We start from the raw sequence: 15,951 nt of genomic DNA on the forward strand, positions 1-15,951 counted from the left end.
AAGGTAATCTAAAGTGTCAGCCCACAATTAGGTCAGCAGCTGCCATATGCTGTGAGCATGTCAACTTCCTACTAAGAACAGTCTCAGGCCTAGGCAGAGAAAAAGGAAAATGACTTAATATATTAAGAGTAAATTAATCTGCAATATTGTTAGAGAAGAATCAAATAAGGAAGAAGTATCTGACCATCATTAAGATTTCGCACAAGTTTTCCTCTCCAGCATTTTTCATCTTGCTCAGAAAAAGATTTTAGCACCTGTTTCACCAGGCTTGTGAAATCTCCCAGAGTCTAGGAAATGCTATTAATCCCCCTCAAAGAACAGAGGCAGCTAACAGGAGCAGGTACTTTCTCCTAATTCAGAGAAATGGATTTCACTAAGAGCTCCTGAGCTAGAGAGGACAGAGCAAGTAAGCCCATTGCTTGGAGACACTACAGCATGATGAATGACAATACTACAGCTCTAACAAATCCATTTATCCATTTCAGCTACTTGCTTGTATCTTACACAAAGTGATGAAGCTATTCTCTCCCTTATCTGGTATAATTTCTCATTTAACCTGGCTCATTACACAAAAGGCTCTGCAACCCTTTATAAATGAAAAAATCACATATTAGAATCAGCACCAGAAGGACTAGATGTTACACAATTAGGTCAAACTGGTTTTCAGATTAGGGTGTTAACGCCCTACCTGACCGTGCATGTGAAGGGGACAGGGCAATCTCCAAGTACAAAGACACCCCCTATCAGACATTCAAGTTTCCAGTGCAAAATACCATCACTGCAAGGCTCTTCCTTTACCAATATGAGACCTGTATCAACACTATCCATCTCCCATAATTCAGCTATTTTGCTCCAGCTGCTGTGAATGTGTCAAACTGGATTTCAGGGAAGGAAGAAGCATGGAGCATTGCCTTGCAATATGAGTCTTGACCTCCCCAGAGAAAACTGAGCACTACTGCAAGTCCTTCTAGTCTTCACACCTCTTTCTTTGTCCCAGGTGTCTTTAGGCAACTCCTCATAATCTGAGTTGCCAAAGGAAGTTTTGGAAATAAGAAACAGCTCAGTTCCAGATATTACAAATATTATTTGTAAGACAAATACATACAAAACATGCAGTTTTACAGAATAGATTATATACATTTTCAAGCACCAAAATACATCAGAGCTAGTGTCTTATTTAGGTACTGTTGCCTCCACTGTTCTTTCCAGAAGCTCCTGCTTTCTGCAGCCGGCTAGCACTTGGTTGTCGAGGCATCCTCTGGGCAGATCCTTCCCGGCTGCTCCTTTCGGCTAGAACCTGGGTCCCGCTGACCGCAGAACTGGTTTTATTTCTCCCTGAATGAACAAATACACACATTAATTTTGAAATCCCAGCCCCATATGTCAATGACACTGCATCTAAGCTGCAAGTGTTCCTTGAGAACTCATGCAAAAGGCAAAGTTTTATTAGATGTCGCAAATTTATCCAGCATCCAACACAAAGCAAATTTGTGGATTCAGCTCAACAGATATCAGGGCCACGAAGTCAAAACGCATTGCGGTATGAACATTATTAATTGTCATCAATTTTAATCCACAAAGTAACCAGCCACTTTGTTCTTTAAATACAATTGCTTTCATTTTGCACAGGAACACCAGCACTGCAGACAGCAATTCAAGAAGAAAAGGAAGAGCATCTAACACCTCGTAGCTGGGATAAGTGAACTGATGTGCCAGTGTCCACTTCTTTCTGAAGCCTGCAGTCACATCAGAAACCCATCTGTTCAAGTCACTTTTGCAACCTGATGAGCAAGTCTGGGTTTCCTATCATTTTCTGCAGTTTCCCAACAGCTCCAAATCCCATACAGGACCAGCTACTCACAGATTTCCTTACTGTGCTCAGAATGTGATAGAGTTGCCTTTCTGTAGGCACAGCTGACCATCTCTATAATGAAATATGACAGCAGAGAGAAGCAACGGGTAGAGAGGCGCAAACTGGGGGAGGCAAGGGGCATCCACCCATCCTGCCATATTCAGCCTGAAGAGAAAAAGGGACAGAGTAAGCTGTGCTGCAAACAAAAGGTAGGTGGGGAAAACTGAGCAAGAGGTGAAGTGAGCAAGTCTGACTTTTCCTGGCACTGGAGAGAACTACTTCAGATGAAAAATAGCACTTGCTTTGGGAAAGAAAACAGAAATAAAAGGACAAAGAAGCTCGAAGCAGAAAGGTGAAATGGCCACAGCTTTTACAAAAGACAGCAAGTTCCACGAAGAATCACAAAAAAATGAATACCAGTAAGGAGGAAGCAAAACCAGGGATCCAGTAAGTTGTTTTTTCCTGAATATCTGTAGTTACAGGAATGCAATTAAAATGGAGAGTGACACGTTGGTAATTGTATCAGAGCAACTTCCAGAATACCAGTAGCTACTCCACATGGGGGACTCTCCATGGGCCTGGTTTGGAAATCATCGTCTTGGATCATTTGTGCTACTGACAGGACAGCAGACCATAGATATATGTCTGTTTTACTTACCAAACTATCCTCCCTCCTTGAAGCACTGTCTGACAATAGGACTCATGTCAAAACCATAAATTAACACCTTGCAGCACTGGAAAGACACCCTGAGAGCTTCCAAATAAGCATATGTGGCCCGCTTCATATCTGTAACATTTGACAGACTAAGGTGGCAAAAGAAATAAATTCACTTATCCCAGCTAAGTCAGGTGTGCTTAAAGTCTATTATTGTAAACCACACCAGTGATCTGCCAGCAGTTATCAGCCCAAGCCAGCCAGCCAGCCTTGCAATTTTTCTTCTTAGCTCAAGCTCGTAAGCACTTAAGCAATTTTTACTAATGCAAGTGTTGTCCATGAAAAACAAACAAATTGCACAATGGCAATACATGATCTCACACCATTTAAGTGAAAAATTGGCAGGAACAGAGCATTAGAGTTCACCATGATGCTTTTAGCAACCCATTACATCTATATAGGTGAATGACCTCCCCTTCCTTACATGCACATATCCAGTAATAGTACAGGTCCCCAACCTGTGTACAACATGACTCTAACCATGTGCACATACAAAACAACTGTACCATTAAGTGCTACAGGGAGTCAGGCCCTTGATCTTCTGACCTACCTGAAACTACTTGGGAAAAGAGAATCACTTTGTAAAGAGAAGCCATATTCAGATAAAACAAATGCCCTCCACAGTAAGTCACAGTAAAACAAACCAGTCATTTCAACAGCATGAGATCCAACCATGCTTTTGGAAGCATCATATCTAGACCCATGAATCAATCAAGAATAGCTCACAAAATGTGAAAGGACAGGTACAGGTTGTGCATGTCTGCAAGTCTGAGTATCAGAGATATCAGGGCCCACAAGAGCAAAGCACAGAAGTTAAGCTACCACAGCTTTTCTGCAATTCAAGTAGTAGAGACTAGCAAAAGGATTCTACTGATACTTGTCTTGGTGACACGAGATGCCCTTATCTTGGATGTGTCTGGCTGCCACAATACAGTTGCAGGCCAAATAGTTACGGATGCAAACCTAAGAGTCATGTCAAAAGGGAACCGAATCAAGTACCTCCCAGCCCAAAGATGACTCAAAAACCAGCAGTTACATGCAGATCTGCTCAAGCACCTGACAAAGTTTGAAAAGAATGGGTATATGCATGCAAGCAGTGGCGGCAGCATGCCCTTTCTTCCTCTGATTGTTAGTTCTCCCCATCTAAAGTACCAGCACATCTCTTCTCTGGCTACTTGCTCGACACATTAATGCTGATCATCTCTGACAGAACTGAAGACTGAAGAGCTACTGCCACCTCTAGAAGGAGACAGAAGGAGTCTTCACCAGATTCAGAGACTGCAGCCTGCAGATCATATCAGATTTAGAAAAAGCACCCCCACCCCAGACATCCTTGTAGAAGTGGAAATCCTAAGCCCGTCTCTTTCAGCCTCCTTTCTGCTCAACCTACAGCCTTCTCCAGGGGATCCTTTACTGTTTCTGAGCAGTAACAGGAACTGCAGATCCTCCTGCATCTGGAGCATTTTTCTTTTCTCATAGGGTTTAAAAAAAAAAAAAAAGAGGCCTTCAGCTGCTGATATTATTACTTGGAACACAGTCAGGGAGGCCTGGGATATCAGGACTGCAACAGTTTTGAAACATCTCTCAAAATAAGTATTGGCAGGGCTGAAGGGCTAGAGCAACAGTGAGTTTATTTCAGTTCTCTCACACCCTGCTCCTGTTTGTCTCACAAGAAGTCTTACACTGGGCACAATAAACCAGCTGGCCTTTCTAAAAGGGCAGAGACTCAATTGTAGGCCTGAAAGGAAAATAAATTGCAATAGCAGAAGTCTCTCCTTCTTACAATCACTACGTGTTATCTACAAGGTTTAAAAGACAGACATTTTTAACCACCCATTGAAGATGGCACAGTGATGGGACTCGCTTCAAATTTCCTCACTTCCCAGCCGTGGAAAAATCTCAAACAGCCACAGCTAGATCTCACTTTCAAAAGCAACCCAAAGATGTGATTGTGGCTTGCTATAATCAATGCTTTGCTGGATTCCCAGCTTTGCTCTGCAGAAAGTCTTGCTCACATCCCTATACAAATATCATAAGCAGTCCTCTTCTGCAACACAAACTGGTAGGCTCTCAGGTTTCCAAAGCTGCTGAGATATTCTTAACAGCTAATACACACAAGTATGACACGTCAGGCTCCTCCCAGAGCTAAACACAACCCTTGCTAAAGCAGCTTCCCTGAGAGGACCCAGTAAGAAGGCCTGTTAAGAATGGCAAAACATGTCTCACCAAATCCAGCTGAACAGTTTTCAAACACAGGAAGAGGCAAAATAGGGGGATGGTTTTTAAATGCACCGTCCAAAGCAGTTAACTAAGACCTTAACTATGCACTAAGGCAAAGTATGTGCGTTTTCTTTTACATGCACTTATCTGAAGAAAAGAATTTGAAGAAAGAAGAGAACACAAAAGAGTTGAGACCTACACAGGCCCGTAAGTCACCTGCAGAAAACTTTTATCCTCCTTTATTCTCAAACATCCTGTTTACTTAAAAAAGGTTATGTATTCAACTACATCACTAGAAGAGATTACAGAAGAAGAGTAAGTTAACAAAATAACTCTCAGATCCTTTTCAGCACACTGACAAGCCTCCTTAGTTGCTCAAGCAACTCAGTTTAACACATGCAGTAAGAATCCCCTAAATTTCAGACATCTGAAGGTGGGTTAAGGTATGAAGCAACTCCCCAGGTCCGAGAGCAGAGGTCTGCCTTAGTCTGATGAATACAACATCCCTTTTCCAAGCAGACTCTCTAAAAAGCTCTGAAACGGTACTTCCTCCATTTCTATCTGCATGATGAATTTCTCCCTTACCACTCTAGTATCTATGTTACCTTGGGAGGCTACCAACTTAACCACCCAAACAGTACCTGGTTTACCTTAGAAAAGGTTTTCATCCATATCTCCCACTCTTGAGACGGCTCCCTTTGACACTGCTCAGCTGAGCCACTGGAGATCATTGCCCATCTACTAATCAACATAAAACCACCAGTCTTTTTCTACAAATCTACCCCAGACCCATGTGCTGTTTGTTTCTCATTTGATTGGTTTTCCTCCCCACACCTGGGATAACCTAATTTCTTCCTCCTCCTCCTCCTCTCTTGCATGTAGATTACATAGAAAGATGGAGATGTTCCTCATCTTTCTCAGGGAGCTTTTCTCAGTCTGTTTTCCTGGCTCCTACTGTGGCTACATTCCATTACACACAAGATTTTCTGGATTTTTTTTGGACAGAGAGAGAGAGAGAGAAAGAAAATTAGTTGCTGCTCATGATGTACTCACATCTCATTACTTTTCCACAAAGCCATGCATGACAAGCCTGGCATTTAGAGTACTCCTCTAAATCCCATCTCTCTGTTAGTTTTTGGAGTCTTGCCTCATAGAGCAAGAGAGAAGAAAAAAAAGAAAAAAAAAGAAAAGAAAAAAAGCTTGAAAATAATCCTGAAAAAGATATTAAAAATGATCCCAGTGTAGTGTTTAGCTAACTCCCAGTACAGCAGGGAATTAGCTCAAATACCCAGCACAGAGAAAGCCTTACAGCCTCATGTAAAACTGAAAACCTTCTGTGCCAAAACTGTGACTGAGGACAGACACATCCATACTGACCAGAGATTGCCAACTGTCTCTGCTATCTTTTCCATGTTGACAACATTGTCAGTTCCAGAAAATTCCTGGTTTTAGCCATCCACCCATGTCCATCATACCTAGAGTATATGTAAAAACGTTACACAGTGCAACCCAGGCTACTCAGGGGACCCCAATACTTTCAGGGAATACAGTTTTAGACTGGCTCTCCTACTGAATTGTGGCCTAGCTTCTTCAGCAGACATAGCCGCAATACTTGTGACCAAATTATTTGGCAAGTTTATATATCAGACTCCTACTATATATGTAGCACTGCAAAGAATATAGCACACTTAAAAGAACAGAAGAATGGAAGAAGCCTGTACATCCCAGATTAGGCAATTATCTTTCCTTAAGAGTTACTGAAATGGGAAGGAGTCTTTAACAGATTCCTCCCCAAAATACAGTAGTGCAGACTGAGTCACAGCATCCAGTATAGCTCTTTCCATCCAAAAAGTTAAAGATTCACTAAAAGACAAGTATATCTAGACTTCAGCTTTCAAAGTGCATTACTTGGAGCAAAATATATTTTCAGGGGAACAACGAAGCCACCTATTCTTTTAGGACTAGGTCCATGAAAGGTTTCAGTGCTCCAGCCCAAACTTTTTGCATGTTTGTTCTGGCGTGCACACATACACACACACCTCCTGGGAGGGGAAAGAAGCTAGAATTTTTAACTAAGGGGCCTAAAACCATCCAACAAAGTATGGCACAGCTTACTGAGAAAGTTTTCAAATTTAGTCAGTTACAAAACAACCGATATCAACATCTGAAATCCAGACAACACTATTTTGTAACCCTTGTCCCACAAGATGAACAAGGTGGTCTACTTATCTTCTATAAACTGAAGCTATTCAGTTGCTGATAGAATACCGAAATGCCTACAATCCAAAAAAGTAAAAACAAAAAGTACATGCTGGAATGGGACCTCGGGGGGAAAAAAAAAGATACAGCAACTCCACAGCAGTAAAGTGCCAAAAACAAAACTTCTTGCCCTGTAGAATTATCACATTCACCACACTTCACAAAATAAGAATAGAGGCCTCTAATTCCAAAGAGCTTAAATTGCACTGTTTTGGTAGAAAGCATTACAAGAGAGAGGTGTGAGAGTTACAAGTTAAAGATCTGTTTTGGAGTGCAACCTGACTGCTCTTTAACGAATGTAAGTCAAAGGAAATCCAGCTATTGGAATGGTACTGATGAAGTACTGGAAAACTTGAGTGAGTGAAGCCACTACATGAGAAAATCATGATCAGAAGTACATTAGTCCTTTGATCAGTCCTCCGGATTATCTATAGGACGTCCTACAGAATTTTTCAAGGAAGATATGCATCAAATGTTTGAATACAGTATTTGCAGGTACATAGCATGAATTAAGAATGTGTTGCTAATGGTTAAACCTCCTGGATATATTTAACCTAAAAATAACAATATACCATATATCCAAAGCACAATAGCCAGCATAACCAATATGAAAATACACTGTATAGTGAATACAAAAGAGATTAAGTGCATTTAAAGGGAAGTCCTTAGTATCTGTGGGGGCATTCCTGCATCATGTCTGAGCTCCACACAGCATTATCCTTGCCAACTGCTATATCTCCTTAATAGAGAAGCCTGCATTACAAATCCAGCATCAAGATGAATCCTGAGATAATGCAAGGCTGGATAAGTAGAAGGTGGGTACAAAAAGACTGCAGTGCAGCTAGCATGGCCAGCCAGCTATACCCCAGAGCAGTAATAGTTACTTGGGGTCCTTGCAGTAGTACCTGTCACCATGAAATGCTGACCACAGCTGAAGGCAGACAACATAGAGAAAGCGCAAGAAATAAAAAGTGGGACAAAGGATGAATAGAGATGGTGGTAAAATACAAGGACGGCAGGTAGAACAGATAAAGAGGACAAAGCTGGCAACAAACAACGGAGTAGGTAGAGGGATATTTAGGAAATAATTGAATATCAATGCTCAGAAGAGAACTCGATCACCATATCTTAAATATTTACACAAGAAAGTACTTACAAATGCAGAGGCAGAAAAAGAACTTATGAATCTCAGAAGCACAATTTTACATTCAGACAAGGAAAACTCACCCACCAAACCCTTCACTGAGCCCACAGCTGGGGGTGGACTCCGTGGCATTTCAAACAGGCACCCAAGCATGACATAGAATTTCATGGGGAAGGAAAGTGCTCTGATCTCTGCTGTGCAGAGCAGACTAGAAGGCTGCAATGGTCCATGGTAGCCTTAAAATTAATAAGTCAAGTGAGAAACCCGAAATGGGGACAGGATTCTGAAAAGCAAGGTCACATCAGCAACTCATGGGGTATAAAGAGGTAGCTGGGGAGGAAGCTCTGGGAAATAAAGTTATGGAATACACATGGGATGGGGAAGAAGGGAAACGTGAAGAAAAGAATAGTGGAAGTGCGGAGGGCAAGAGGAGCATGACAGGGCATTCATTAGCCTGGAAAGAAAGGGCAAGGCTTTGGCACATGCAGTAGAAGTAGAAAACTGCAGGGGAAGCACCAGCAGCTTGTTGGTGGGCTGACAGGAAACCATGGGTAGGAAAATGGCATATTTAACAGCCATAAACTATATGCAGGCATACCTCGTTTTACCGCACTTCACAGATACTGTGTTCCCCCCCCCCCCGAATTGAAGGTTTGTGGCAACCCTGCATCAAGCAAGCCTTTTGGCACCATTTTTCCAACAGCATGTGCTCACTTCCTGCCTCTGTGTCACATTTTGGTAATTCTCATAATATTTCAAACTTTTTCATCATTATTATATCTGTTAGGGTGATCTGCAATCTTTGATATTACTATTGCAATTGTTTTGGGGCATGACGAACCGCGCCCATATAAGACAGCAAACTTAATAAATGTTGTGTGTGTTCTGACTGCTCCACTAACTGGCCTTTCCCATCTCTCTTCCTCTCCTCAGGCCTCCCTACTCCCTGAGGCACAACAATATTAAAATTAGGCCAATTAATAACCCTACAACAGCCTCTAAGTGTTCAAGTGAAAGGAAGCACCGCACATGTCTCACTTTAAATCAAAAGCTAGAAATGATGAAGCTTAGCGAGGAAGGCATGCCGAAAGCTGAGAGGCGCCAAAAACTAGGCCTCTTGCGCCAAGCAGTTAGCCAAGTTGTGAATGCAAAGGAAAAGGTCTTGAAGGAAATTCAAAGCGCTACCCCAGTGAAGACACGAATGATAAGAAAGCAAAACAGCCTTATTGCTGATACGGAGAAAGTTTTAGTGGTCTGGATAGAAGAGCAAACCAGCCACAACATTCCCTTAAGCCAAAGTCTAATCCAGAGCAAGGCCCTAACTCTCTTCAATTCTATTAAGGCTGAGAGAGGTGAGGAAGCTGCAAAAGAAAAGTTTGAAGCTGGCAGAGGTTGGTTCATGAGGTTTAGGGAAAGAAGCCATCTCCATAACACAAAAGCGCATGGTGAAGCAATAAGTGCTGATGCAGAAGCTGCAGCAATTTATCCAGAAGATCTAGCTAAGAGAACTGATGAAGGTGGCTACACTAAACAACAGATTTTCAATGCAGACAAAACAGCCTTATATTGGAAGAAGATGCCATCTAGGACTTTCACAGCTAGAGAGGAGAAGTCAGTGGCTGGCTTCAAAGGACAGGCCGACTCTCTTATTAGGGGCTAATGCAGCTGGTGACTTTAAGTTGAAGCCAATGCTCATTTACCATGCCGAAAATCCTAGGGCCCTTAAAAATTATGCTAAATCTACTCTGCCTATGCTCTATAAATAGAGCAAAGCCTGGATAACAGCACATCTGTTTACAACATGGTTTACTGACTATTTTAAGCCCACTGTTGAGACCTACTGCTCAGAAGAAAAGAGATTCCTTTCAAAATATTAGTGCTTATTGACAATGCACCTGGTCATGCAAGAGCTCTGATGGAGATGTACAATGGGATTAATGTTGTTTTCATGCCTGCTAATACAACATCCATTCTGCAGCCCATAGATCAAGGAGTAACTTTGACTTTCAAGTCTTATTATTTAAGAAATACATTTCATAAGGCTAGAGCTGCCATAGAGAGCGATTCCTCTGATGGATGTGGGCAAAGTAAATTGAAAACCTTCTGAAAAGGATTCACCATTCTAGATGCCATTAAGAACATTCGTGATTCACAGGAGGCAGTCAAAATATCAACATTAACAGGAGTTTGGAAGAAGTTCATTCCAACCCTCATGAATGACTTTGAGGGGTTCAAGACTTCAGCAGAGGAGGAAGTAACTGCAGAGGTGGTGGAAATAGCAAGAAAACTAGAATTAGAAGTAAAGCCTGATGATGTGACTGAATTGCTGCAATCTCATGATAAAACTTTAGCAGATGAGGAGTTGCTTCTTAAGGATGAAGAAAGTGGTTTCTTGAGATGGAATCTACTCCTGGTGAAGACGCTGTGAACATTGTTGAAATGATAACAAAGGATTTAGAATACTGCATAAACTTAGTTGATAAAGCAGCGGCAGGGTTTGAGAGGATTGACTCCAATTTTGAAAGAAGTTCTATTGTGGGTAAAATCCTATCAAACAGCATTGCATGCTACAGAGAAATCCTTGGCGAAAGGAAGAGTCAGTTGATACGGCAAACTTCACTGCTGTCTTATTTTAAGAAACTGCCACAGCCACCCCAACCTTCAGCAACCACCACCCTGATCAGTCAGCAGCCATCAACATCGAGGCAAGACCCTCCATCAGCAAAAAGATTACGACTCGCTGAAGGCTCAGATGACGGTTAGCATTTTTTAGCAATAAAGTATTTTTAAATTAAGGTATGTACATTGTTTTTTTAGACATAATGCTATTGCATACTTAATAGACTACAGTACAATGTAAACATAACTTTTATATCCACTGGAAAACCAAAAAATTCATGTGACTCACTTTATTTTGATATTTGCTTTATTGCAGTGGTCTGGAACTGAATCCGCAATATCTCCGAGGTATGCCTGTACATAGTAGTCTAGACTAAAACCAGCACCACTGTCCCAAGGGGTTCACGCACCTCTCCCTCACATCCACAGAAGGAAGTTGCCAAAAGGATATACTTTGCCTTTAAAATCAACTCTTTTCCTCTCAAATCAATTACTGGTGATGAACAGTTTGTGCACAGCTTACATGCAGTTGTTTCTAGCTATATACGCCACATGGATGCTCTAATGCTCAAAACCAGCTAATTTTGAGCCAGTTATCAGAAATTCAGTCACCAGCGAACACTGCTGCAGGCTGAACACCATGGTTATATTCTCTGGGAAAACAGAGAACAAAGCCATTCAAATTAGATTCCCTGCTTCTTAAGAGCTTTAGTTTTAAAAAGCCGAAATAACTGTACATTTTTTTTTTTTGGGGGGGGGGGGGGGGGAGAGGGGAAAAGAAGGGTGACTTTGGGTTTGTTTGGGGTTTTTTTCCTCATACTGTTGACCAGAAATGCTGTAACAGTCATTAACTGCTTCAAACAAACCTCCCTGCATCACAATGAGTTCAGAAGCCTAAACTGGTATCTCGTTGTTACTGACAGAACTTGAGCGAAGCAGTCTTGTTGGCTAATCTTTAGGACAAACTTGGATTCCTTCAGCCATTTGTCTGTCTTCTGACAAAGGAAGAAACATAGGAGAAAGAGCAGATATGCAGAGCTGAAGGACACTGTGCAAAGCAGGCAGGCAAGCTTATATAGGGCAATCACTGTTCTTTGTCTTCATGCAGCGAGTTCTGGCTTTATCAGCAAACAAGTCCTGGTTACACAGAGGCAGCATCTCCCATCTCCAAATGCCTGGTCCCATGCAGAAGTGGCACCATCCTCTTCTTAAACAGAAGAGGCATCTTCCAACAAGAGGTGGCAGGGCCAATAGCAGATACAGCTTTGGTTCCCCTTCTCTGCAGCAGGTCCTAGAGGGAAAGGAGGCAAGGCAAAGCGAACACTCCTGCAGAACAGATCCAGCCCAGAAGACAGCCCCAGTCAGCCTATTAACACTTAGTCTCCAACTCCTGAACTGAGGCACTGATAACGGACTTGAATTGTGCGCAGAACTAGAAAGTTCAGTGAAAGAGGAGTAAACCTAAACTGATTCTTTCTCCTCCTCTTCAATTTGAGCTAACTGGGTATTTCCCCAATTTAACAGGAGAAACTTACTCTGTTGAAGATATGCCGATTTAATGGGATCTTTACATCAGCTACACAATTTCCCCCAAGGGCTCTAGTAAAACAAGCTGCTGTCTTGAGGTACAGATAGTGCAAATCCTAGTTGAGCCTCAGGTGGTCCAGTAAAGCACAGATACGGCTGGTACTGATGATCCAGTTCTGCTTTACATCATCATTACCAGCTCACGAATTGGGAGATCTCTCAGGAAGTTTGTTTTCATGATTTTCAACCAGCAATCCTACACATCTTCCCTTGGACATGCCAGGCACATCCCTCCAAGCACCAACACTGCACTGTGCTGCCAGATACAAGCTAGCCAAAAGCTGTACAGCTGCAATTAAAGTGGCACAACTTGTTAGCTTGCACTTGATGCCCATTTTAGGTCAGACTGGGCACTATGCTAATATACCCATTTCTTTAACTAATTCAGCAAAAGCAGGCACGAGACTCCCCACCAGCCCAGAGGCTATAGAGATACATCCTCACAAGCTGATCCAGAGAAAGTGAGTGCTCTTCTTGATGCTAGCGAGAGCTGACTGGCACTCCTTACACTCACAGAGAGGAGAGTACAGGACTAAGATTGTGATAAACCACTGCTGGGCATATGTTCCGCCCAAAGAATTTTCTGAGAGAGTTGGGTTTTCAATAATGATTGCATTCACATAAAGATCAGCTGCTGTTTAACTTCAGTGGGCCCCAGATGACAGCAAAGTCACTTGAGCTGATTGAATGAAAACTTCTCTTTTTAGTTCCTAAGTGAGATGCTGCTCTAACATAGCAGAAGCTTCCAGAAAACAAGAAAACCGACACAACTGGGAAGACCAAACCTTCTAGCAAGACCAGGCAAGTGCTGCCTATCAGAATTTGGTTAGGATTTAACCTGATGACAGAGAGGAGGCCAGCACGCATCTCTATCACCAGTACTAAGCACCACCCTGCAAAAAAATGGAGATCTAAGTTCAACATTCACTGCAGACATACAGTAAAACATTAAAACTGTGGCTTGACAGGCAAGATCCTCCCGTAAGCCTGGATGGTCCACTCAGCAATCGCAGTGCATCAACTAGCCCTGAAGGTACTTCAGGCACACTTCAGCCTTGTGAAATAAAGCAGCAATGAGAGACACAGAAGGCCAGACTAATACTGTGAACATTTAGTACAAGCAAAATAGTACTAATGCTATCTTTCTCTGAGCTTCACTACATACCTCCGTTGGTTCAGCTGACAACTGAATTAAGCCCCCAAAACAGCATAACAATTCCTGGAAACTCAGCCTTTCTAAGGTACTTGTACCAATGCAAGCCAGTAGAAGGCAACTGCTCAGGGCAGGGCAGCTCTAGCAAAAGGTTTCTGGATTTTCCTCTTGAGAAATGTAACGATGGTTATCAAACAAGCGGCCATCTGGCAATTTCAAATCTGAGTCAGCCTACCAGCAGCCAAAACTGGAATCACAGCAGCAGCCCAGTGCTAGAAAAATCTCATTTTGACAGGAAGTGCTACACAACCAGCATACGTGAGGGAACAAGAGCTACTCCAGATTAGAAAACAGACAGGAACAAAAACCTTACCAAAGTTCGTTCACAGTTTTTGAGTGTCCCACCACGCCTGAAGCATCAAGAGAGAAGAAAAAGCAAAATTTAACAGCATCTTCTGTTCAAAACTCCTGTTTTCTTTTGAGGACATTTCCTCTCAATGTACTACAGGAGCAGCATGTTGCTTGTTACTTAAAATGTGCAAGTGCTGTATCTCTTTCTTAGCTCAGGAAAATAGTCAGCCAGGTGTCTTCTTTTTCCCCCGTACATCTTTAGAGTCACTTCTTAATCATACGTCTGGCTGTTCTCTTTACCACAAATGACCTCTCATCAGGGAATTCTTAACCCAAAGCACCTCTTCCACTCAGCAAGAAAGAAGAAACTGTTCAAGGTGAAGTGCAAGACACTATCGGCACACTCTACACCTAATTTCCGTTAAAGCGTTAGCAGATTTCCCAAGTCCCTGTACAGCCACCCTCAGCCGCTCAGTGAGGTGAATCTCACCCATTTACTGTGTGGGAATCTCCACCAGGGCTAGCAGGCTCCATTACTGTAAAGGCGCCTTGGATCATGGTATAAGTCATCTCATTCTAAAACCCTGTACGTGGTCAAATGAATCATGCTTTGAACTTCACTATCTATAGGACTCACCATCAGATATAAAAGCTTACAAGCACAGGCAGTTGCCATACAGAGGAAACGCTCCCCATCACCAAGCCAGTCCAGGCAATGGGACTAGACTAAGTGCTAGTATGCTAGCGTGACAAGTAAAGCTTACTGTTTTTCCCCAGTTGTGTGCTGGCAAAGCTTCCCCCCATCCCCCACTTGTCTCATGCTGTCAGCACAGTCCTGGCTGACCAAAGTTTACTTTTTCAGTTTTGTGACAAAATTCTTTGTGGATAGAAGAACAAAACAACAATAAAACTCAACTTGACCTCATTCATTTCAATGCTCCCACTGGTTGAACAAGCATTCCCACATTACTGGTATAGCAGTGTCAAGATGTGCAGAAAACGTGTTGTTAGGCATGCAATTTCGTTCTCTGCAACCACAAACAATGACCACAAGATCTGATTGCTTTGACTATTATGCCTTTTTACTATATTTTTAAGCAGAAGAGAAATGAGAAGCCCTTTACGGTGAATTTAAGCTTAGTGACAACGGGTGTATTTTAATTACCTCTTTTAAACCTTTTAGACGTAATCCACAGATATCCAGAAGTTGCAGGCTACCAGCCAAAAGTCACTTCAGGAAGATTCAGAGAACAAGTAAAAGGTTTATTAGAACTGGACTGGGAAAAAAAATGGCACAACTTCAGGGCTAAATTGGCTACTGTCCACTGAGGTTAGAGGACTAAAGAAAAAATATTCAAAAGCAGTCGCTATTTTAGCTGCCAGCTCCACAGAGCTTTCCAATTCCATTTCATCCAAGGTCCACTGAGCGCTTTAGAGCAACAGGCAGAAAATGGAAAAAGACCCTGAGTGCTCATGTTCCCACTAAATACCATTCATCCAGACACAGTAATCCACTGGAAGAGCAGTAAGATGAGCAGCCGAAGCTACCACGCTACCTGCAGATGGAGCGGACGAAGCATCACAATTCCCCTTACTTTTAGTGATTCCTGACATCTCAGAAACTTTATTTTCTTAAGTTAGATACAACTGAAGCAGCATTAGCTAATATTAGATATTAAAGGGGGGTTTTTTGTTTTGTTTTTTAAAGACTCGAAAGGCAGAGCCAGGGGTTTAACACATCCAGGTACAAAACCTAACAGCAGTGATTTTAAGAACCTCCTTTTCCTGACAGATCGCATCACACGGGTTCCTCCACAAGCTACTACCTGTGCTGCCTTAAGAAAAAGGGGAAAACAACAAAAAAAGGGGGGGGGGAAGAGGTAACGCCCACAAAGCAGCTGACCCGCAGCAGTTTCAAACCCTGGCGGGGAGCAACGCGTTCTCCAGGGTAACCTCGCTGAAACACGAGCTGAACCTGACCACTTCCTCCGGGCCACCGGCAGGTGCCGGGGCGGGCGGCCTCGCCGGCGGCTCACACGGAGCGGGCCCCG

The 15,951-nt window shown here is 42.6% G+C and overlaps 2 protein-coding genes across 3 annotated transcripts in view; one reads left to right on the forward strand and one right to left on the reverse strand.

The window, feature by feature from the left end:
* The window catches only part of LOC112967336 (olfactory receptor 10A7-like), a 33,388-nt gene extending 24,565 nt beyond the window's left edge, over positions 1–8,823 (forward strand). Inside the window, exon 3 of the transcript XR_003253928.1 lies at positions 1,630–8,823. The gene's annotated coding sequence lies outside the window, so the exon portion shown is untranslated. The remainder of the gene's footprint in view (positions 1–1,629) is intronic.
* The window catches only part of LOC112967337 (mitotic-spindle organizing protein 2B-like), a 15,805-nt gene continuing 918 nt past the window's right edge, over positions 1,065–15,951 (reverse strand). The window contains exons 3-5 of one of the 2 annotated variants that reach the window (XM_026068428.1): positions 8,693–8,724; positions 3,726–3,738; positions 1,065–1,335 (exon numbers count right to left, since the gene is read on the reverse strand). In XM_026068428.1, the coding sequence (XP_025924213.1) occupies positions 1,178–1,335; positions 3,726–3,738; positions 8,693–8,724 (203 nt within the window). In that variant the 3' untranslated portion in view covers positions 1,065–1,177. Of the gene's footprint in view, positions 1,336–3,725; positions 3,739–8,692; positions 8,725–15,065; positions 15,946–15,951 lie in introns of those variants that run through there. The other variant, XR_003253929.1, reaches the window with a different exon arrangement.

The sequence above is a fragment of the Apteryx rowi genome, unplaced genomic scaffold (assembly GCF_003343035.1).
Source record: "Apteryx rowi isolate R43461 unplaced genomic scaffold, aptRow1 scaffold_27, whole genome shotgun sequence".
Lineage (NCBI taxonomy): Eukaryota > Metazoa > Chordata > Aves > Apterygiformes > Apterygidae > Apteryx > Apteryx rowi.